Below are 24,337 nucleotides of genomic sequence, written 5' to 3' on the forward strand. Positions count from 1 at the left end.
CCAACTAGACGAAACACTGGTGAAAGGAGGTTCCCACCTGATGACCCCAAAGACATGTTAGTTATCACTGCTCATTAGTCTGTACAGCTAAATTAATAGTTATCATAGGACATGTTAAGCTTAGGGAGCTATTCACTGAGTCTGGTCCATTTTCTGTAGCACAAGTTTCTTGTGTTTACCTTAAAAAAATCTGTGTCACTATCTGGGATTATCCAATAGAATGTGCACAGTGTTGCCAACTACAGCTAAATGTCGCTAAATGACTTCATGTGCCAATTACCATATTTGTGACCTCATTGCATGGTATTCTTCTTAGTGTCAGTTTTAGTGTGTTTCCTGTTGCTGATGTCAGAGGTTAGAAATAGTGACTGAAACACCAAACACACAAGATGATTTAAGTTGTATTTACTTCTAAAGTGATCACTCAGAGAAATACCTTTGCTATGTTTTTAGTCTAACACAGTGCACAGCCTGCACATGCGCAGCTCATTCAAATGTAACTGACAGCTAACTGACCATGAGGAGATATTCACTTTGGGACAAAAAGTGTATTAGATTAGATGTTGTGGTTTGATTTTGTGTTCGTTTTATTTTGCCTCTGTATCTCTGTTCTTTTTTTCCCTGCAGTGCGTGTGTGTGGCAGGAGGCGTGGCTGGTCACTCTCACCTGGGTTCAATCTTCTGCAATCACCATAAAACCCTGGTTATGACTTATGACTGCGTCTTGTTCGGTAGTGCTCTAGTGGTCTCTTGTTGTATCCCTAGTGTGTTTTTTGCTTGTGATTTGCAGCGTTGCTTCAGTGCCAGTATCATTGTATTTTACCTGTTTTCTCTCATGCTTTTGTAGTGTGTGCCTTGATGCCACGCCAGCTACGTCCTCCACTGTTATTAAGTGGTTGTCTCTCTATGTCGCCATCTTCTACCACAACCTGCCTCTTCCCACCACTGCCTGGGTTTTTGTCATCTATTTTCTTTACACCTCTTACATTAAAGCTGTCAAAAGACGGCTCTGAAATAAAACTCTGTATTGGTGTTAGCATTGTGATTCTATCAAATTAGCAAAAAACATTTTGACTTACTGCATTTTCACACAGAAATCTAATTTCACACTGAGCTGATTAAATGCAATAGAAGGAAAAGCAACTCTACCCATTAGAAACTTAACTTAGCAGGTAAATAGTAAGTCATTTCTGGGTTGGGGTGGAAAACCACCCATGTGCATACTCATACTAATAATCATAATATAATATAGACATCACCTCCCCTCCCCTAAATTTAAAAAGAGACCTATCCTAAACAAAGACAATTCATGGAAAACTAGAATCACCTGCTCATGGTTGTCTGCCTCCTTCACTCAGACTAGTTTCAGGTTACACCCCTGTTTATCCAGAGTCATGGAAAATATTAAACATTTGTGTGAAATTTTGTCAGAATTGCTGTGTGACCTCTGACCCCCAAAATCGAATCAATTTGTCCTTCAGTCCAAGTGAATGTTTGTTACAAATTTATATTACATTTCTGTATGAGTTGGAACATAATGTATGTCAGTAATGTGAGATCATATAGTACTTGGGGGCTGTTAGAGTACATCAGATAAAAAAGGTGGGAACTAGGGGAATAGATAATCACCTGTCTCATTCTCTGGCTGCTCATTTTTCTTGACCCATTAGACTTTACGAGGTCATCACATTTTCAAATTTCAATAATTTTGTGATTACAATGTTATCATCATAACTAATCGAAATGATGGCTGGAAATACAAAAAGAAGATTCAAGTTGTAACAAAAAGAAATGAGCGTTTAACATCCGTCTGCTCAATGGGCTGAATAGTTTAGCAGATCATACCGTGGTCAGGACCAAATGGTTAGAAAATGTCTGATTTCCATGTGACAGTGATCCAGCAGGCTCTACTCAGATTTTTAACGTCTTCCACTTATTGGAAACTTGGAAACAAATGTGCAACGTGAGGAGGCCAGGCTCACACTGTATATCCCTTTACTCATGTGGGACAAGATGTTCTGGGAACATCTGTTTAAAGGCTCATCCAGGATCAGTTATTTCTACGCTTCTTTATAATGACTTCTTATAATGACTTCCTCTTTGAATAAATATTGGGGTGTGCTGGTCGCTGAATGAGCTCAGGTGCCAATCATACTGGCCTACGTCCATGTTCAGTGACTGACATCAGCATCTGACTGACACTGCAGGTTCTTCCTTGTGCATCTTCTTGTATACGCTGGTGTTTTGCTCCACCTTTCCAATGTGGCCATTTGGAACAGCTATAAACAGTTCTTATAATCATAATCAGACAACATGTCATATGACCTGTGTGTTTGAAGCATATTGAAGCTTTATGATGCTAGAAAAGAACTAGGTTGTACGATATGTTATCACAAAGTTTGTTTAAAGCTTTATCAAAGGGCCTTTAAAAGTGTGGCCACTTCCTATAGGCTCAGGAGAACTGATGTCATCTCACACCAACCATTGTGTGAGTCCTTACCAGGTGACCTTTCTGCATCATGCTCGCCATATGCTTTGCTTCATAGTTTCTTGCTCCTTTGGTTACATTAGGGTCAAAGGGGCCAACAAAGCCACAATCACACTCCAGAATATACCATTTCAAAAACCTTGGATGTTTAGAAGATTGAATTAAGGACACAGGCTCGTTACTGACAAGGCAGAGACATGTTTTTAAACTCAACTAAATATTTTGTTAGAACCAAAAATATTAAAATAACACAGACTGGAACTGCTTAAAAGGAAAACATAGGAAAACATATTAAAGGCTAACAATAGGAAATAAAATTCCCACAAACCTCACAGCAAACTTCATAAACAAACCTCACAGCAAACTTCACAGCAAACCTCGCAACAAACTTCATAAACAAACCTCACAAACAAATTTCACAAACACACCTCACACAAACCTAACAGCAAAGGTGATCCAAGTGACACTCATGTCCCAATGCTGTCCCTCAGTCCCATGCAGAAAGTGTGGGGACCTCACCAAAGACTTTTACAGCATCCATCAGCATGTGGATGTTTTCTGCAGCTGTGGCCACAGCAGCCAACATGCCAGTGTTCTCCAGCAGAGTGTGCTGTTTCTAAGATCTTCTGGACTCCAGGGTTGGAAATGTGTCATGGAGTACTGCTTGTGCCTTTAACAGCAGGGCAGAGGTGGTTCAACACTAACTCCCCTAGAGACTGCAGCTTGGTTGCATCTTGTTCCATTCAGACAGCATGTTGTCTGTGGATGAGTTTGTCATTCTCATGCTCCAGCTCTGCTTTGAAATGATCTGATTTCATGAATGGAATGTAAAAATGATTCCTCATCATCAGTAGATCCTCATAGTTTGGAGCTCTGCTCTAAAGAAATCACATATATCAGGCTTTGGATACACACACACCTGTTAAAAGGATAAATCCACACATACATTCTGTACATTAACAGTGAATTGATGTTTACTAGCAGTACTGTCAAAAGAACAATGAACTAGCTCTCTGTGGGAAACCTGAAATCAAGTTGTAGCACTGTCACACACTTGTACTCCACAACAACAAGAAAGTGTGTTTGTGTCCTGCCCTGTAAACATAGACTTTAAGATTAGAAGATTTTATTGAAGGTAAAAAAAAAAAAAGCGTCTGTGAACAACTGGGTGTGTGTCTGTGTGTTTAGATGCGTGATTGCACAGATAGAGATGTGTTTGTTTTTCCCAGAACATTCTGTTCTCAACAGAGAAACTAAAGTGAGAAGAGGAAAAAGAAAGTGAGATTGGAAATGTTTGGGAAGAGGGGAAGTGAAAGCAGGCGGGTGTTAAACACACTGATTCTCAGATCCTTTGGTGTCAGGATTGCTTGAACATCTTTCAGTGTCCTTCATCTTTGTAGCACATGCTGACCAAACACCTGACTGAGGATCAACTGCAATGCGCAGTCTTAAAGAAGCTATATCTAATGTAGCCAGGTGGTAAACCCTTAATACATTCCATAATATTGCCACCTACTGTATGTTCATTTAATATTGCCATCATGAGGGAGTACTTTATTTATTTCATTTTGAATGTTTCTTTTATGGTTGTACATTAATGTGATGTACAGTGCAAATAGGCTGTTGGCATTTTGCCTGATGTTACAAGCCGTGGTCAGAAGGTGGTATTGTTGTGTAGCAGTTATTCCGCCAAGTGCCTCTTGGTCCATCATCCTGTTTATGTTTGGACAGAGGATGGTGGTGTCAGACGGTTTTGTAAAGTAGTTGGTAAATATGCTCTTAACTTGTTGAAATATTCTTGTGTAACTACTTTTAAGAAAGTACCAGTCAATATTTTAATGAGATGGTGTATTTTTTAAGCTTTTGGTCTTGCTACCTGGTAAATGTGGTGTGGACCCGAGACCACCATATCCTCAAGTGTGTAGCAAGACTTCTAACATTATGTTTAACTTGTTGAACCTTTTTTTGGACACAAGTTAAAAGAAAAAATTTGAGCTCTGGGGAAAAATTCCTGCTTGTCTGATGCTGTTTATTCCTCCACCACTTCACACATCAGTCCTGTTGATTGCATCCTGGTTGTAAAAGCTCACCACATTCACAACCTGACTGCCAGAGATTAGAACTATGTGTGTATTATTGGCATAAGCATATTGTGTTTGTCTGTACTTGGGACTTAGATGACAGAGAACAGATCTTGAGAAAATATTTTGAAATCTACAATCAACCATTCTGTCTTTTAAAAAAGTTGTGTGAAAAGAACCAAAAATCCTTAAAATGCATTTGAAGTTGTGATCATGTGATCATCACATTTGTAGTCATTTGCATAAATGGAGAAAAACAAAAGGTTGTAACTATGAGTGAAATAAATTCAGATCAGTAGATAGAACATTTCCAGACCTGTAGTGGAAGTAGAAAACACCACAACATGGAAACATTGGAAGAAAGCTCCAGCTCCTCACAACTGTACTGAAGCACCTACTGATCAAACATGAGTGCATTGATGGATGTGAACCATTTAAGCAAAATGATTGTAACACAGGAGCCCTCTACAGGTGAAGATTATGAGACAGCAAGAAAAGACACTGAAAACACTGAACTCTTTATTGCTTTAGTCCTACAGGGAAATCCAAAACACACCAGTTACTCCAATCAATCCGACAAAAGGCATAAAAACTCTAGAAAAGACTGGTCCTCTGGAGAGACCCGCTGCAGGTCTGCTGACTCACTGCAGCCAAACACAGATGGTCTGATTGAACAGACACAGTGAGCTGAAAGTCAACAATCCAGGTTTCTAAGTGAAGACAGCACTACACACTCACAATCAATGTCTCGGCTCTCGAGGGTCCAGGCAGTGAGAAATACTCTTGTGTACTGAATCAAAAAGTCTTTGAGAAACGCATTTAAAACAAGTGTGACATGCACCTTCATCAGAAAAATACAAGAAACCAGTGGCGACGGTCAAAGACCTCTTTAGAAATAACATAGAAGAATACTGTGAGATGTAAAAGAACAGCAGAACAAGTGACAAGCATCAGCAGTGAGTGCAAGGCAAAGACTGTACTGTACATCCAAATACATGTTTGCTAGTGGGCTAACTGTAAATATGTTTAATGTTGGAGAACTGAACCCAATGAAGTATCTTCACATCATGAATACACTGAAATATACTTAGATCTTATTTCAGTCTCATTGTGCGCTGACAGATTACATCCATGGCAACAACTGGAGTATAAAAATAGATAACCGGTTCGCAACAGGAAGGGTTAAAAGGAAAAAGTCAAGAGATAGAGGGTGAATCGACAAGTGATCTCTCCCCTGTCAAAAAATTAAAAAAGAATAATTGCGCTTCTCCTGCTTTCAGTTCATGTTCAAACATTATTATTAAAATAAAAAGTGCTCAGAGCATAATTTGGCCTCTGTATTGTTACAAGGTTGAATGTGGGCCATAAACATTTTTGAGATTTTCAGGGGGGCTATGATTTGGAAAAGGTTGGGAAACACTGGTTTAGACAATGTTTGACAATAACTTTGGCTCATTCAGGACAGAATTTTGTAGAAAACATTATTATATTCCTAATTATTGAAAAGAAATTGTTTTGCTATCGATACTGAAACTCAAGTGTCTAGTATCTGTACTTCTGTTACTACCCAGCCCTACTAGTGGGGCAGGTAGGCAAAACATTATGACTAAAGCATGAAAGTTTCAGCATATTATCTATATACCCTGAGGTTTTATTTCAGAAATGGAGGTAATTTGTATCTCACCTCTGGTGACCTTGAGAGGTCATTGACCTCAGCATTGAATTTTTCCAGTTTTTGCCCCATTTCTCCATTATAATCATGTATCTTGTATCTTTGCCAAAATTGCATAAAGATGCATATTTGCTGTTATGGCCATGTAACATCATTCTGCTTAGAGCACCATTTTGCCAGGGGACTACAGAACCCATCATTTCCAGGTGTTAATAGCTATAGCTTGTTAAAAATGTTGACAACTTCTGCTGTGTGTTCTATGGAATTACATGACTATCTACCACATTAGCAAACATTTTAATCAGAAGCGAGCATGCTAGTTTGTCTGGAACACACATTACTCCAGGGGGCTCAGCTCTGTCCTACGGGGTCTGAAATGCCTCCACATCCGAAAATAAACTTCATGGTTTATAGAAGCAGTGGAGAAAGTTTCATCCTTTAGTCATAAAATGCACAATACCTTCAATATACAAGTTTATCTACTGCAATATACTGCTTCTTCACTGTAATAGGAGAGAGCTAACTCCCTCACTGTCATGTATCTCAGCTATGACCAACATGACTGCCTAATTACAAACTTAAAGGCACTCCACCAACTGTACACATGAAAAGCAGTTGTGTCATCATGAAGAGATTACAAAACAGCTGTAGAATTTCTTCTGGGATTCTCATGAATTTCCCATAGGGATAAATAAAGTATCAATCTATCTATCTATCTCTCTATCTATCTATCTATTGTTAAACAGTCTGTGTTACAAACAAGTGGCGTTTAAAAGCGTGGGTGTTTAACAGGCACAGGAGTTCAAATCAAATAAATATAGGGTTCAGTGTTTATGGAGCTTGATGTCTCAGGATATCTCTGCCTCCACTGCTCTGATAATGGTGTTTGTTTTTATGCCTGCATGCTGGCGTCAGCTGTGGCCGGAGTCAGTATGTTTTTGGGTTGTCTGTCTAATTGTAACAAAAACAATGTCTCAGTAACACCTCAAGGGAATTTCTTCAAATTTAGTACAAATGTTCACCTGGACTCAGAAATGAGCTGATGGGATTTTTGGTGGTCAAAGGTCAGAGGACAACAATGACAGATGAAGCTGTCATGGATGATAATTAGATGAATTACCTAGAGCTCTCATTTAACAGACAGTCTGATCTTGTAAGAGGCGTCGCGTCACTTTTTTTGTTGATGTTGGTGGTGTTTTGTGGGTTTTTTTTTTTTTTTACCTGCACTCCCTTTAAATAACGGGATCAGATGTGCACTAAACAGTGACCTTAACAGTGTATACACATTTTTCTCTCAGACAATATAATTTTGTATGTCACAAAATGTGCAAAAGATATAGTCATTTACTCTTCATATATAGATTTGTAGCAGAGATGTAAATAGACCAACATAAGAGCACATGATGTCAGCAGAGTTAAAGGGATCCCAGGACAGTTTCCTTTAACCGAGACTGTGAACTAAATATGGAGGAACGAATCACATTTAAAGAGCAGAAGGAAAAAATGCCATTATTCTAATTCAGTCTATTATGATTTAAATGTTAAGAAACAAACAAAACTGAAATCATGACAACAAAGCTAAAATTCTAACAATGCGTAACAAAGTGAAATGAAAGAACAGAAAAGCTGCCAAATTTGTTCATAAAACTTTTTTTATAATTAGCAGAAAAAGTCAAATGACCTAAATGCTTAAGAGGCTTAATTGGAAATAGCATTTTGTTTTTTTTTTCCTAATTTCTCTTCCTGGCAAAACATCCTCCATACTGTGAGTTTACAGCTCGTACTTTAAGAACGGTGTCTCTACTAGGGACACCAAGACAACAAAATAAATACATAAAAAAAAAAAAAAAACTAAAAACAAAAGACCTAAGAGTCTACAGCCATGTTAGCTGTGAGGCTATACTAATACACAGCAGTACTTTGAGCTAAATGCTAATGCCAGCATGCTAACATACCCAAGAGACAATGATGCTGATGTTTAGCAGGTATCATGTTTGGCATGTTCACCATCTGTTAGCATGCTAACATTTTCAAAATAGTTGTAAAGAAAAAGTACAGCTGAGGCTGGGAATGTCATCAGTTTTGCTGGCATCTGGTCATAAACTAAAGAATTGGACAAACTGAGATTTTGACCTGATGATGGCGTCAGATAAAAAGTCAGAGGATAAGTTGTCTGGAGGGGAACATTGATAAATATTACAGCAAAATTATCTGAAATATTTCGGTCTGGACCAAAGTGGTGGGCCAGCTGACCAACACTGCCTTTCCATGAGCCCTCCTGCTGGCACTGCTCAAACATCTTGACAAACAGAAACAAGCAGCAGTGCAGACAAAACTGCTTAAAAGACATAAAACCTCCTCAGTCAGCATGAAACCATCTACCACAGCATGTCTGTGAAGACTGAAGATCTGCAGAGCAAACTAACTAACTAATTTCGTGTTCACATAGTCAACACATTTGACTTAATACTGAAAAATCACTAATGTAACATTTTTGGTCATTTTTAATTGTTTTCCCATCAGACTTTGAAACTAGATTCTTAAACTGTCCACATTAACACTCTAATTTGTATATTTTGTCTTAATTTGACTCATCTTCACAGTGTGAAGTCGCAGTCAGTCACACATACACCAGTATTTAATCTCACTTATATCTTCAAACACCTTTTAGGTAATGGGGTTACAGATTTTCAGTATATACACAAACAAGACTAAGTATAAACCTAGTATATGACTGGACCATGTATAGATACCAACTGCAGGCTTTATGCTGTGCTTCTTGTTACGGGCAGTCATCCAGGCGCTCTGGCTTCCTGGCTGCTCTGGAGCTGCAGGCAAGCACGGTCGTGCTACGAATTCACTGTGCATCAGCTCCATTACAGCAAATTAACTACATTTATTACATTAGGAGGAAATACAGTAGCTGAAAACTGTAGTGGATCTGCTGTAAACGCCCCCTGATGATGTCAGAGAAACGGTTCACACAAGATCTTTTTAAAAGAACAAAGGCCAATAGGAGAAGTCAAACACTCGGCTGAGCAATGGTGTACCTTTATCACACAACTGTATCCCTCAGTCAGTCAGTCAGTCGAGGATATTGTGTTTATAGGGCTGGCCCAGCTGTTTCTGTCCAGCCAAAAAAAAAAACAATAGATAAGAAATCTAAAAAAAAAAAAAGAACAGTAACAGATGTATTAAGTGACCTTATGGGGTAGGGGTGGGGGTGGTGTCATGTGGCCGTGGTTACATATGTGAAAGAGAGTATACATGGGAAAATAAAAGAGGTGTGTGCTGCAGTAGAAGAGAGGAGGGTCTGAGTGCTGACGAGCTCAGACAGAAAGGGAAACAAAGCTGTTGTATTGCTCAATGTTTCTCTTCAGGATATCAGAGCAGGGACCCAGGACTCTCTCAAACCGTGGCCGGTCCAGTTTGACACACTTAAGGGGTCCGCATGCAACAACAGTGGCAGCACGGGGCCGGTTCATCAGCAAGGCAATTTCACCTGGGGGTACACAGGAAAGATCACACAGTCACACACTGTTTTAAATCCACACCATGCATATAATTCTATTCTAGCAGCCCCCATCCTGCACTGCGATATGGCAGAGAACAGTGACTAGACTAGACTAAAAATGGGTTTAAAGTTTACAGACAGAAAACTGTAAAACAGACAGAGAGGGTATAATGCTTTTATTTTTATGACTTTTTAGGTTGATCGTTTCAGCCAAAAACAAATCACCACACAAAAGCTTAAAAACAAAGATATTGCACTAAATGCTCAGAGAAACTACTTTGTACCAATATGTATATGTACCTCTCCACTTTCTGATCCATCTGAACTAGTTTGCTTGAGAAAATTAACCTTAATGGGCTGTAAATAATTATCAGACCACATTATGTGTTTGGTGTCTATCCAACCAAGTACTAGAATTATTAATATTGAAATCAATATAATGCATCAATTAACAGTTTAATAAATTGAAGTATGGCAGTTAAAGGTAGCTTAACCAAATCACATAAAATTCACTAGTCAAAAAATGAGATACAGCTACTGAGATGTGCTAAGCTAGTGACCTTTAGCAGGAGTATAGCTGTTTTTTTCCCTCTACATCAACTGATTTAGCTACTTCCTTATTTAATTTTATGGACGAGCAAACTATATGACCAAACTCTCATTTAAAGTTATAATGTAATTTTTCCACATGAAAATGTCTAAAAACAACTAGAAATCTGTCATTTTAATCATGGTAACAGTACATGTCATTGGTCTCCTGTCAATGACATCATATCCTCTATGATCATGCATCAGTTTGTTTGTCTGACAGAAGCTCAACATTGACTTAATCTTGTCACGTTTTATGTTATCTGGACCCAAATATACACAAAAAACAAATGCTGGAAGGTGGAGCGAAATGACATTACTCTACCAAAAACACAAGGAGCACAGGAGTAAGGGACGTAAGTAAGAAAACATCAAAAATCCAAACAGAAGTTCCACAGGGTAAAGCAGGACAAACCAACAAAGGGGGGCACAGAGACTAAATAGACACAAGTGAGGCAAGGGTGATTTAACACAGGTGAAAACACAGACTGGGGCAGACAATGACAAATCTTGTTTTAAGTCACATACACTTTTTACACCTTGGTGGTTTTCAACTCTATATTTGAACCAGATGAGGGATTTCAGTCATCGGACATCTGGATCTGAAGTTATCAGAGAAACAAGCTGAGGAAATGTTAGACAGCTCAGCTCCCAGCTGCTGGAGACGTCCTGTCCTGTGTCACTGAAGAGCAAGTCAAACTGCTTTATTCAGTGTTTCTACTGGTTTTAATCCCCTGGTGTTTGTTATGGAGAGGACGACACCTCTGTGGATAATTCAGCTGCTGGTAAAAACCTGCTGAACGGCTGGTTCAAAAGTTATTAAAGAAACAAAAAGGTAAACAGTCTCAGTTTCCAGGTACTATGAGACATCATGTGTCTGCTGAAGAGCATCTGCGAATCACTGATTTTTTTTGTGACATTTTTGCCTTTATTCAGATAGCTACAGTGAGAGAGACAGAAAAGTCAGGGAGAGACAGAATGACATGTGAGCCACGGGTCGGACTGGAACCCGGGACGCTGCGGGAAGGACTAAGACTTTGTGGTCTTTCTATCAGGTAAACCGCCGGGGCCCAAACCCCCGATTTTTAAAGTGAAACTGTGGTGTGGTTTTTAGGTTCATTTTACTGTAGATTTAGAAGGCTGTTTTCGGTATGACCTAATGTTTTTCTTCACAGTAAAACAGATGAAAATTGGACGAATTCTCGCACATCAGTTACGACAAAAAACTGCCAATCAGATTATACCTGCAATCAATGATGAACAAGGTTCAAAGTGTACAGATAGCCTCAAAATTAACTCCTGTTTTCAAAATTTCTATCAAGTATTATACACGTCAGAATTTCCAACTACACCCTCCGTGTTGGAGGATTTTTTAAGATCCCTACACGTTCCATCTGTAGGCCCAAACATAGCTGATTCATTGGAGAAAGACTTCTCGGCCCTGGAAATAATATCTGCAATCAGATCTATGCAAAGCGGCAAGTCCCCAGGGCCGGACGGATATCCGACAGATTTCTTCAAAAAATTCTCAGACCAACTTGCCCCTTTACTAATGTCAGTTTTTGAAGAATCCCTTTCACTTAAAACCTTACCTCCGACCATGTGCCAAACAGTAATCACTGTAATTCTCAAAAAAGGGAAAAACCCTCTAGAGTGCAATTCATTCCGCCCAATTTCTCTCCTTAACACGGATGCAAAAATCCTTGCCAAGGTTCTGGCACGCCGACTGGAAGGTGTTCTTCCTTCCATTATATCACCCGACCAAACAGGTTTTATTAAGAATCTTTACTCTTTTTTCAATGTCAGACGCCTTAATATCCTTTATAGCCCCTCTCCACCTGGTGTGCCAGAGGTCGTCCTCTCATTTGATGCTGAAAAGGCGTTCGACCAGGTGGAGTGGGGCTATCTTTTCAGCATGCTGGAGAGGTTTGGATTTGGCAATAAATTCATATCATGGATCAGACTTTTATATACTTCTCCAGTGGCTGCTGTTCGTACTAATAATAATTTGTCCCCTTTTTTCGAGCTTAAACGTGGTACAAGACAGGGATGCCCCATGTCACCGCTTCTTTTTGCGGTTGCAATGGAACCACTAGCTCTAGCTCTGAGGCAAAATACTGATATCAGAGGAATTCAACGAGCAGGGGAAGAGCACAAAGTCTCGCTTTATGCGGATGACATGCTGCTATATATATCACAACCCCTTTCGAGTCTTCCTAAGCTAATGGTCTTACTAACAGAATTTGGCAAACTATCCGGCTACAGGGTCAATGTTCAAAAAAGTGAGCTGATGCCTGTTGGCACTAGTAATGATGAGACATCCTTAAATTCACTCCCCTTTAAAATTAGCCCCAAAAAATTCAAATACCTCGGCATATGGATTACAGATAAACATAAAGATCTTTATGCTGCTAACTAAATCAGGATATTGAACGATGGGATCCCCCCCCTTCTCTCTGGGTGGAAGAATTAATACAGTAAAAATGAATATACTGCCCAAGTTTTTATATATATTTCAGTGCCTTCCTGTCTTTTTAACTAAGTCTTTTTTTTACCAAATTAAATAATCAGATATCAAGTTTCATTTGGAACAAAAAATCGCCCTGGATAAAAAGAAGTGTACTTCAGAGACCTCGCTCAATGGGAGGGATGGCACTCCCTAATTTCTTGTATTACTATTGGGCGGTTAACATTCGAGTATTGTTATATTGGATGGGTAACAATAATGATAACACTGACACTGAATGGCTAAATCTGGAGGGGGCATCTGTAAATTCCACTTCTTTAAAAGCCTTACTGTGTTCTAAGTTGCCATTTATACAGCCCATTTCTAACTTTACCTCTAACCCGGTTGTTTTGCACTCAATCAAGATCTGGAACCAATTTAGAAGATCCTTTGTACTTACAGATCTATCTCAGACCGCACCAATTGCAATGAATCATATGTTTGTTCCATCATTAATGGATGGTGTCTTTGATATGTGGTCCAGAAGAGGTATGGTATCACTGTATGATCTGTATATTGGCAGCTTTGCCTCCTTTGAACAGTTGGTACAAAAATATCACATTCCCAAATCACATTTTTATCGATACCTGCAGCTTCGAAATTTTGTATTCTCAAACTTTAAATGTTCTCCCTTACGTCCTTCAACTGGTCTGCTGGACTCAATTTTTGATTGTAAACTAGTCAGAAAACAAACTATTAGCACAATATACGAAATACTGTATTCTCATAACTTGATGCCTTTGGACCTCCTCAAAAATAAATGGGAGACAGATTTAAATGAGCAAATTACAGACGACACTTCGCACAAAATAATACAGGGAATTTATTCGTCTTCCATTTGTCTTAGGCATACTGTCATTCAGTTTAAAATTGTACATCGACTGCACTGGTCTAAAGTTAGACTTTCTAAGATCAATGCTGATATAGACCTCACTTGTGAAAGATGCGGGCGAGATCCAGCCACTCTCTTACACATGTTCTGGATATGTCCAAAGCTTTGCACTTTCTGGCAGCCCATCTTTGAGACCTTTTCTAAGATCTTTGCGAAAAGGCTTGTACCGTCTCCATTCGTTGTGCTTTTTGGTGTAACCCAGATAGACTCCCATCTTGAGAAGTGGGAACGAATAATGGTGGCTTTCTGCTCTCTGCTAGCTAGGAGACTGATATTATTGAAATGGAAAGATCCAGCACCTCCAACATACAGTCATTGGGTTAGGGAAATCATGTACCATATCAAGTTGGAGAAGATCAGATACACAATCAGGGGGTCTAATAGAAAATTTATAACATTTGGCAGCCTTTCTTAATGTTTGTTGAAGATATGGAGGCAGACAATATAATACTGTAAATCTCTGCTGTTGTCCTCTGTCATCATTATTATTATTATATTTCTTATTCTCTTTTTTCTTTTTTTTTCTGACTATGTAAATTCTGTATTTTGAACTATGTATTTTATACTGTGAACTCTGTAAGTCTGGTATTTGTGGAGGGCTGGGTGGGATCTACGGTCCGGCCTTTTTTTTTTTTTTTTTTTTTCTCCTTTCCCTGTGTCTTCTGTTGGACCTATGTTAAATTGTAAACTATAATTTGTAAAACTGAATAAAAATACCTTGATAAAAAAAAAAAACAGATGTCAGAGAGAAAGACAGAGGTTATGACCAAATTTTGACAAATTGACTTTGACCAAAAATGCAGTTACTGCATTTTGCCTTTGCAGGGCAGTGCGGATAACATGTCTGTCAGGGTCTTACCAAAGTAATCTGACGGTCCAAGTCTGCCGACCTCCACAAACTCCTCGTCTTCTGAACGCCTCTGCAGCACCGCTGCTGTCCCCTGACAACACAACAAAGACATCTTGAACTGCATATCCCAGGTATCATCCTGATACAAGATGTAGTGGGACTAATTACATTCCAGTTTGTCCAGAAAGTATCCACTATAGCTATTACAAATCACCTAGGACGTCCCAGGTTATGTCATGGATTTTCTTGAAAGAATTAATGTAAAAAGTTTCAATACATTCATGGGACCTTGTAAAATCCAACAGTATAAGACATTTTACATTTTTGAAGTTTGGCCCTACAACATTTTTTGATTCTTTATATGTGTGTTTTCTGAGTCACGCTTATTTTTCTATGTATTAGGTTGAAATTTGTACTGAACAGCCAAGAAACCCTAAGGATAATTTCCAACATATACTGTATCTATGTAAATAGTTGTTGCTGAATGTTTTACACTAATTACACACTACACGATTATGTGATTATGTGTAGTATGAATATAACACATTCAAAAGTTACTTGGTACTGCAAGAAAAGGTACTGAAACTTTTTTATGTGAAATATTCATAGTGATTTTTTGAAAATATTTTTTTTTTTTGTACGTTTCACTGGCTGTAATATTACATTTATTGGCTCTATTTCATCAGTAAATATTTGTACTATGCTGACATTAAGGTTTTCAATCTCTGTTATAGCAGCAGTCGTTGGCATGGAGGCATAATGAGTATTTGGGGCTGTAGGATTTTGCAGAAGTTCTTTCATGAATGTTTTGAGGAAATATGACATGAACTGGGAAAAGTTCAGAATTCTGGATGAGTTGATATGAAATGAACCCCATGTTAATGGTGGAATGAATGACTTAGAAACAAGCAGTCTTCACTTGTTGTCAAAAGGTGCTGTTTCTCTTAAATAAATATTTAATAATACAATTGTTTAAATTGCTTATAGTTGTTTCTGCCTTTATTTTAACACTAGTAAAACTGCACAGTAAAAAGGAGCCATCCCTTGATGCAAACCAGCCACAGGTTTTCATGACTATATGAATTCTGTATATGAGATGGAGCCTCCTCCAGTTCTGCATTCACTATACCAGTGACCCTCACTGTTTGAGGTTGTATAAATCCAGGGACTAACCCACAGGTTTTTCTAATAGATAGTTTTCTGGGTGCAATGTAAAGTGAGAATAGGAAACTTTTATTTTATTTTTTATTTATCTTTAAGAAGTAAATGTTGATTGCACAATGTATAGAATAACCTTTGACCACCAAAGTCTAATCAGTTTGTCATTGTTTCCAAGTGGATATTTGTGAAGGGAAAAATTAGAAGGGATTCCTTTTGAAGAGCTCTGGAGATATTGCATTCACAAGGCCAAAATCATGTTTTGTCAGGTCACCGTGACATTGACCTTTAGCCACCAAAATCTAATCACATTGTCTTTGAGTCCAGGGGAACATGTTTACCAAAGTTAAAGAAATTCTTTCAAGGCGTTACAGAGATATTGCGCTCACAAGGCTAAACTGCGTTTTGTGGAGTTACCATGACCTAGACCAAAATTTAATCAGTACATCCCTGAGTCAGAGTGGACATTCGTGTCATATTTGAAGAAGTTCCATCAAGGCCACGAGAATGGGACGGACAGACGACCCGAAAACAATATGCCTGGAATAAAAAGTCACCACCCTCATGGACCAGCACAGTCCACTTGGACCACCATCCAACCTTTCAGGATTTGGTTTCTCTGACTTTAAGATTAACTGCTATATTTTTTCACTCAGAAAACAGTCAGTCAATCAGAGGAGAGGCTCAGAGCCTCCTCTCTTCTGATTGGCTCACTGACCTGTTGTTACTAGAGCTCCAGAGAGAAGCTACATTGAGCTGGTTTTTGGTTCTTTAAACTACAAATATATCTTCTTATGGAGCAACACGAGGAAAATATGGACCTTTTAATACAACCTGGCAACACTGGGGGGGAAGGTTGTCCATTGCCAATTTAAGAATTTTGGTTTTGGCTCATGCTAAAACATAGACTGAAATAGAGAGCGTTGGGTTATAGTGGCAACAAACTTTTGTTTGACAAGCAGGATTACACCACAGAATGTCACATGGCGAACAAACATCCTACACAAACAGGTTTGGGACAAATATGTGTACTGTTAAACACCTACAGTATACAAAGAACCTGGATAGTAAGAATATCAGTACTGCTTTCAGAAAGTGGTCTGTACCTCCAGGATGATGAAGAACTCATCACCAGGCTGTCCCTGGACCACAATTTTCTGGCCGTCCTCAAACTGCACTGTCTCCAAGGCATCAGCCACTGTCAGACGCTCCCACTTATCCAGAGACTCTGCTCAGGAACAACACTCAGGTCAACACATGCTCTCATCCAGATTTATGAAGCCAATGATGAAGCTTTTCTTTCAGTCAGTCAATATAATGAAGAAAAACTGAAGAGCTAAGATCTCACCTAAAATGGAAACCTTGCTGAGGAACTCCTCGTACATCTTACGCTTTCTCAAAGTGCTCCCCTAAAAAGAAAAGATAATAGTAATAACTATGACAATTCATGTAATTACCTGACAGTGATTTTGTTTTTCCAGACCAACTCATTCTTGTGTCATTGTTCAGTACTGCAAAGCTTACCATCAGTATTCTCCTGTAGCTGTCTCTGTCGATGCCCCAGAGCTTGACATTGGACTTGGCCCGGACTGTAGCTGCACGGGGGGTCCCATAGATCAGAGCCAGCTCCCCAAAACTACCTCCCTCACCAATACTGGTCACCCACTCATTGTTGACATATACCTAGAGGGAGACAGACAGCAGAGATGCTGCTGTTGGCCTGGTTTCTACTGACATGGCAGGGATCTATTATAGCTACAATATAACGGTGGTAATAATACACGTCTAGGTGGATACTGAAACATCAACAATGTGTTCTTTTAGGTCACAGGATAAAAGAATTACTGCCTCGCAGTTGTCTGCCTCCTCCAGCTAGTCCAGTGTCAGTTCACATCCATGTCCGTCCAAACTCAAAGTGAAGACTTTGAAATAACTTAACAAAAGGTATGAAGTGTATTTTTTGGTTAAATGGAAGTTATGTCAATATTCACAGAGGGCACTGGTGTTGTGCTAAGTGTAACATGCTGACAGTTTCTTTTCAGAATTGTATCATCAACAGTTTAATTGTTGTGATTTTCTTTTTATTTGTGATGTCCCTCTCCCTGTATTCTACTTGTGAGGTTGTTGCTTCCTGGCTCAGGAGCCAGTGGGCGGGGTTTGAGAGGGCATCAGGAAACTACTTGCACCATGGCAGTTTAGGGCTGCAGTGTAAAACATTTTTTTCCTTAGGCATCTTCAAACTGAGCGAAATGAGCTGAAGTATCTGAGCAGCAGACATAATCAGAGCTGCTCCACTTCTCTAAATGATAAGAAAAGGAGCTTTAAATCCAGTCAGGAATTGTCATGAAGAACAAATATAGTGAATTTATAGTTAACAATATCATCATCATTATAACAAAAGACTATAGCCTATACATAAATGTTGTTTCACCTCATCCCCTCCCATTGTGTAAAGCACTAAAAACTCTCAATTTAACATTTGTATAGAAATGTCAAAGCACCTATGTCTATATAAAACTATAAACCTATGTCTGTATATAATTTATTCTGATCTCTTGTTCGGTTCTTTATTTTTATTGAATTATTATTTTAATGGCTCAACTTTCTCTATTTGTATATTGCCTTGGGAAGCCACCCAAACAGTCTTTCTTCTCTTCCTCCACCAGCTTTTTTTTTTGCACACATTACTGACACTTCATTCATCCACACATTGCATTCATTACTGACCGGCCCTGTTAGTACCTGCCTGCAGATCTAGTTTCCCAGACCTTATGTGTAATGACCTATGCAGCAAATAATTGAAGACCAAAATATTATTAAGGTATTTCTATTGAAGTATTCTACATCAATGAACTAATTTTACACCAGACAAGGCAAACTATTTTCATTACACAGCATACCTGAAAAACAGCGAAGCACAAAACAAGTGCATGTTCTCTACTGCTTAAGTTAAAGACGCTGTTTGGACACTTGGGGGCATCAGAATAAACTGACACACAACTCTACTGAGGAACAAGTTATTTCAGGTTGTTAGTTGTTAGTAGAATAAAATCATTAATGGTTGTTCTCTTGTTAGTTGTGCTTTAATGTTTCCCTCACTGAACCACCAAAGCACATCTGGCTAAATAGGGAAAGATGAAGGCAACTTTTCAAATTCTTAATAAAGCAAGGCAGATGTTTTCTGGAGTTCAGAATTGCATTAAAACATGAGAAAGGGATCTTACATCCATCTCTCCCTGGTCAATGACGTAGAAGTTGTCTCCCTCATCACCTGGAACAGAAGCAATGAAGAGTCCTATGAATGAATGGACGGAACAAAAACACAGCAACGTCCATGTAATCCTGTGTAGAAACTCACCTTGTTGGATGACTGTTTCTCCAGCAATGTAGTTGACAGAAAACATTGCATCAAAAATATCACTAGAAGGGCAGTAAGGGAAAAAACAAGCTGATGAGCTGGAAATGCTTTGACAATGATTGTTACACAAACTACTGAAGGGATTGTTGGCATTACCTCCTCTCATTGTCATCCAGGTGGGAAAACAGCACATTCCTCTCCATGGCTTTGGCCAGGGCAGCCATGGTCTTGTAGTCTTTTGGGATGACCTTGGGTAAAAAAAAAAAAAAAAGCTTCTTTAGATTAATCTGGTACATTTCAGGAAATATTGAGACTGCAATGTACAAGTGCTGCATTAGAGAGGTACTAATGTACTAATGTCTAAAGTGTGGTGAAGTCTTTTTCATGTAAGAGCAGAAACACAAGCGAACTGTGGAAACATACAAAGGTTGAGGCCATGAAGCCCCTACACAGAGTTGACTACATTATACCAACAGTGGTTAATGATGAAAAGTAACCATTAACACCACTCACCTTTCTGACATAGGAGGCAGCATCCTCCTCAGTATACACCTCAGCACTGATGGCTCCTCTCCGGCTCCGCCCCCTCACCACAGGGTTCATGGGTGGTGAAATTTCATCCTCACGGGAGTCTGACCATGAGCTGGACTTCTGCTGTGAAGCCATCTGCTGAGCCTCCTCCTGCTGACCAACAGGTACACAAAACAACAGCTGAGACACTATACACACTGTGAATGGTTGAGTTGTTATGTTTTTCAGATAAAACAAAGACAGAATAACAGAATAAATGAAAAAGCTGACACTTAATTTCATTACAAGTCTTTAAATCTTTTGTTGTGTTGCAGTCTGTTGCTAAAATAAAAAAAGATTATTATTTTTTCTCCCATCAATCTACACTCAATATCCCATAATTACACAGCAAATACACAAGTGGTGAATTGTAGAGCTGGCCACTCGGACAAACTGAGCAGACTGGTTAGAGAGGAGATCAAGAACCTGATAGTGTCTCTGAGCTCCAAAGATCCCGTGTGGAAAAACTTCCAAAAGAACAACCATCACTGCAGCTCTCCACTGATCTAGGTTTCATGTCAGAGAGTCCAGATGAAATCTCTCTTCAGTGACAGTTTGTAAAGAAGCGGCTAAAGGACTGAGAGAAACCAGATTCTCTGGTCTGATGAGACCAGGACTGAACTGCTTAGTCACAGTTCTAATCATCATATCTAGAGGAAACCACACATGATGATTAGAACTGGTTGTCCTTTTGGAAGTTTCTCACAGGATCTATGGAGCTCAGTCACCAACAGGTTCTTGGTCTCCTCTCTTACCCAGACCCTTCTCCTGATGTTAGTCCAGGTCCAGGTCTAGAAGAGTCTTGGTGGTTCCAGACTTCTTCATGTCAGAATGAGGGAGACCACTGTTCTTCTCAGGAACTTTCAATGCAGCAGAAAGACAGTGAGAGCCTCAACACAGTCAGTCTCTGAGCTCTGCAGCAGCTCCTTCCTCCTCATGGTTTCTGCTCTGATCTGTTTGTCAGCTGTGAGACCTCATATACACAGGTGTATGTCTTTACACATCATGTCCAATCAGTGAAAAAAAAACAGTGCGGAGAAAATTACCAGAGTAGTTTCCAAAAAGTGTTTTTTTATTTTACCAATGAGCTCACTATATAGTCCTCGACATTGAACTACCTGGATAGTGAGTACGGAGGATTGAATAAGTAAGTGATTTCGGACACAACTTCAGAGATGATCCAGAGAAACTGAAGAACCTGCGCTAATTTCAAGTGTCACAGCAAAGTGTCTGAATACTTATGTCAATATGAGATTTCAGTTTTTACTTTTTTAATAAATTTGCAAAAATGTCTAAATTTCTGTTTTCACTTGGTCATTATGGGGAATTAAAGTAGATTGATGAGGGAAAATTTGCTGTTTTTTTTTTTTTTTAGCATAACAAAATGTTGCTTTCTGAATGCAATCTATATTCGCACTGAATTAAATGGCCATACATGTCAGCACCCACCTTTTCCAGTCTTTCAAAGTGGTCTCTGAGGAAGGCCATGGGCCGTTCAGGCCGGGACGTGCACAGCTGGATGATGCAGTCTTTGAGCAGTTGCTGGATGTTGTGTTTCTGGACATACTGCTCACACTCTCTTAGGCTCTGCTCTTCCTCACTGCTTGTACTGCTTGATGCCATCTTTGTCTTCTGACCTCTAGGAGAAGAACGGATGAAAACACTTTGAACAATCAGGAAGCTGTTTTCTGTCTTTATTCTGTACTGATGTGCATTCATAGTTTCACCGGAGGACTTGGGGATTTACCAACTGAAATTTACAAACAACAAACCAAATATGAAAAGTCCTAAGCAACAGGCCATTCTGACTTTCCATCTCTATTAAGTCAAGTCAGTTTTATTTATATAGCACATTTCATACAGCAGGCGTAAACTAAATGTGCTTCAAAATAAAACCAGGGATACATCATCCATGACAAAATATAAAATATACATAATATAAGATAAGAAAATATTACATAAATTAAACATAGAACAAAAAACATACAGAATAGGAAGGTATTAATATTCTTAAAAGGGAGATAATAAAAATAATAATGCTGACTCACACCACACACTTAAACTAAAAGCTTATTTGTTTTACTGGGAGTCAGTGAAGAGATGATAAATTAGGGGTAATGTGCTCAGAGCTTTTGGTTTTTTGTAAAAAAGATTTTTTTTTTTTTTGTTATTTAACATCTGCTTTGGCAGTCCAGTAAAAAGTGCATTACAGTAATCCAATCTACTAGAAATAAAATCATGGACCAGCTAAATTTGGCTATAATTCTAAGATAATAAAAGGCAGTCTTACAAGCCTCTATACAATGTATACCCCAGTGACTGCATTACACCTTGTCTAATTCATTCAATTTAAGCTCTCATGTATCTAGGATCACTAGCAACCCAAGGTGTTTAAGAGTGTAACTTCTTTTTTTGGTGTGAAAAATTGATGATGCAAATGCTAGCAGGTATTTTTTTTCCAGTTTGACCTCGTGATGGCATCCTATCTAAAATCATACACTGGAGCGGCAATATGCCATCTTGTTTAATTCAGTATAAACAAGCACAGGTACAATCATGAAGAAGCCTCTTAGAAAAGCTTATTGTCACAGTAACACGATGGTGCAGCACCTGCGATAAAGGTTTAGTGCAGAGCAGTATTTTCTTTAATACTGCAACTCTGCAAATGAAGACGCAACTGAGACTGCTACTACTAATGATGAGACATTAGTTTTGTGCCATTAATGAATCTGATCATTTAAAAGCAGAGCCAAAGCATGAGAATGATTAATCCATTCAGAGCACATATCAGGAGATATGCTGGGGAACTCCAGCAAAAGTCCTGGAGATGCTACATGTGTCCATCCACACTAGGCCTGCACAATTAATCATATAAATATAATTGAAACTACAATATGCTCGAGTGCAATATCCAATTCACAGGAGCTGTAATTTTCTTGATAAAGGTCAAATGTGTCACGTTGTTGTGCATTAATAGCACCTTGTGGTGCTACAGAGACACCTCAGCCTACAAATCATATTCTCGAGATGTAAAGGAACATATCAATCATTGCAATATGACTTTTTTGCATATTGTGCATCCCTAATCCATACTCAATGCTTACTTTGTGCAATAACCAGGTTGCAATAACCACTAGCACGTGATTATGATTAGTGATTACTGTGGACTAATTTGGTTTTGGTAGTAGTTAGTCCATGAGAAGTGTGCTATGTGTAACATAAAACAATATACACATGGAAAATAGCGGTTCACACTTACAAATATATTTCGACCAGATATTTCATAAATTACAAAAATACATTTTGTACATTCATTCTGTACAAGTGATGTGATATGATCAATGATTACATGTCGTAATTTGCCTCACATAGGAGGTGTGTAGCAGTGTCCGAAAAACCATCCATGCATTTAAGGATTAAGTTTGTGTCTCAACTAAGTTTGACACAGCCTACATACAATGCTGGGTTATCAAACAGTCCTGGGGCTCCCAGATATCCAGGGTCGCCAAAAAGCCCAGGTCTGCACATAATTTGATGAAATGTAATTTTGTTTACAATTGTTCTGTGTGGGAAGAGGGAGCATACATACAGCACAACAACGTGTTGATGGTTGGTTCAACAAACTTTTGCTAAGGGGCTCACGGAGACCTTTTGCTTCTTTTAATTATCTAACTTCAAATTTTGAATGAAGAACATTCACATTCAGTTTTACATTGTGGTGACACTGTTACAGTAAGAACGTGAATTCTTATTTACCATGTCCAACGCCCTTTAGCAAAGTAATGTAACCGGTAAAAACCTTAATTTAGTTAGTTAGTTAGTTAGTTTATTGTCCCCAAGTAGAAATTTATTTTCACAGTTCTGTACACAGAAACGCAAGGCAGTTAGCTACCCAACTAGCTAAAGTAAAACAATCTCCAAATTGTACTGCAGTACAGTGTGGTACATTACGCTACAGTACTGAGCAAGATGTAGTTAGATACTTTCCTCTGGCTAATGTTTTTTCTGCGTAACGTCTCAGTAAAGTTACCAGGGAATATAAAGCTAACGCTACCAGCGTACTGACTGTAAAAGAAACGTCCGTCAATGCAATACTAATGAAAGTTACTGTTATTAGTACGCCTGAAGATTTCTAAAATTAGCCATTTTGAATACAAACCACTTACATTAGCTTAGCGAGCTAACTGTTCGCAATCCACAGTCCCGTATCTAAACAATGTGAAAAATAGCCCACAAAAAAAAGAAATGACACGCTTTCAACAAATGCATCCATAAATGTGTGATAACTACCTATTCACACTAAAAACGACACGAAAATCCTCACCAAATAACGTGTCGTGTTTGTTTTTCTTCTTGACAGCAGAGAATCTCGACTTCCGCCTGTGTTTTTTCACAATAAAAGAGTCTCCAAAAAATAGTATACACGACTGAGAAAGTGAAAAAAAATCCTGTACTCAAAAACCAACAACAAATTGCAAATACAGATTCTGTACAGTCATGACTTACCCTGGGATTTCTTTGATCAAAATAAAACCAATCACTTACTATTTTGATAATTGATATATTCAATCATTTTAAAACTAACACATTAAATATTCTCTGGTTCCAGTTCCAGTTCCAGTTCCACACAAACACACCTGTATACACACATATATATATAT

The 24,337-nt window shown here is 38.7% G+C and overlaps 1 protein-coding gene across 3 annotated transcripts; it reads right to left on the reverse strand.

Moving 5' to 3' along the window:
* Nucleotides 1-5,074: 5,074 nt before the first annotated feature.
* Nucleotides 5,075-24,067, reverse strand: prkar1aa (protein kinase, cAMP-dependent, regulatory, type I, alpha (tissue specific extinguisher 1) a). Of its 3 annotated transcripts, XM_087178381.1 has the most exons (12): nucleotides 24,001-24,053; nucleotides 23,843-23,885; nucleotides 21,126-21,315; nucleotides 19,620-19,790; nucleotides 19,263-19,354; nucleotides 19,107-19,168; nucleotides 18,973-19,019; nucleotides 17,273-17,431; nucleotides 17,097-17,157; nucleotides 16,855-16,976; nucleotides 14,600-14,681; nucleotides 5,075-9,742 (listed from the first exon to the last, which is right to left on the reverse strand). In XM_087178381.1, the coding sequence occupies exons 3-12, from the start codon at nucleotides 21,297-21,299 to the stop codon at nucleotides 9,570-9,572; spliced, it is 1,143 nt and encodes a 380-aa protein (XP_087034507.1). In that variant the 5' UTR covers nucleotides 21,300-21,315; nucleotides 23,843-23,885; nucleotides 24,001-24,053; the 3' UTR covers nucleotides 5,075-9,569. The 3 variants fall into 3 exon arrangements, with proteins under 3 accessions (XP_087034507.1, XP_023278635.1, XP_023278632.1); XM_023422867.2 differs by lacking the exon at nucleotides 23,843-23,885 and having other exon boundaries at nucleotides 19,620-19,787; nucleotides 24,001-24,067; XM_023422864.2 differs by lacking the exon at nucleotides 23,843-23,885 and having other exon boundaries at nucleotides 24,001-24,067.
* Between the last annotated feature and the right edge of the window lie 270 nt (nucleotides 24,068-24,337).

Source organism: Seriola lalandi, unplaced genomic scaffold, assembly GCF_002814215.2.
Source record: "Seriola lalandi dorsalis isolate HSWRI2012SDOR001 ecotype SW California unplaced genomic scaffold, Sedor1 jcf7180002054686, whole genome shotgun sequence".
Classification (NCBI taxonomy): Eukaryota; Metazoa; Chordata; class Actinopteri; order Carangiformes; family Carangidae; genus Seriola; species Seriola lalandi.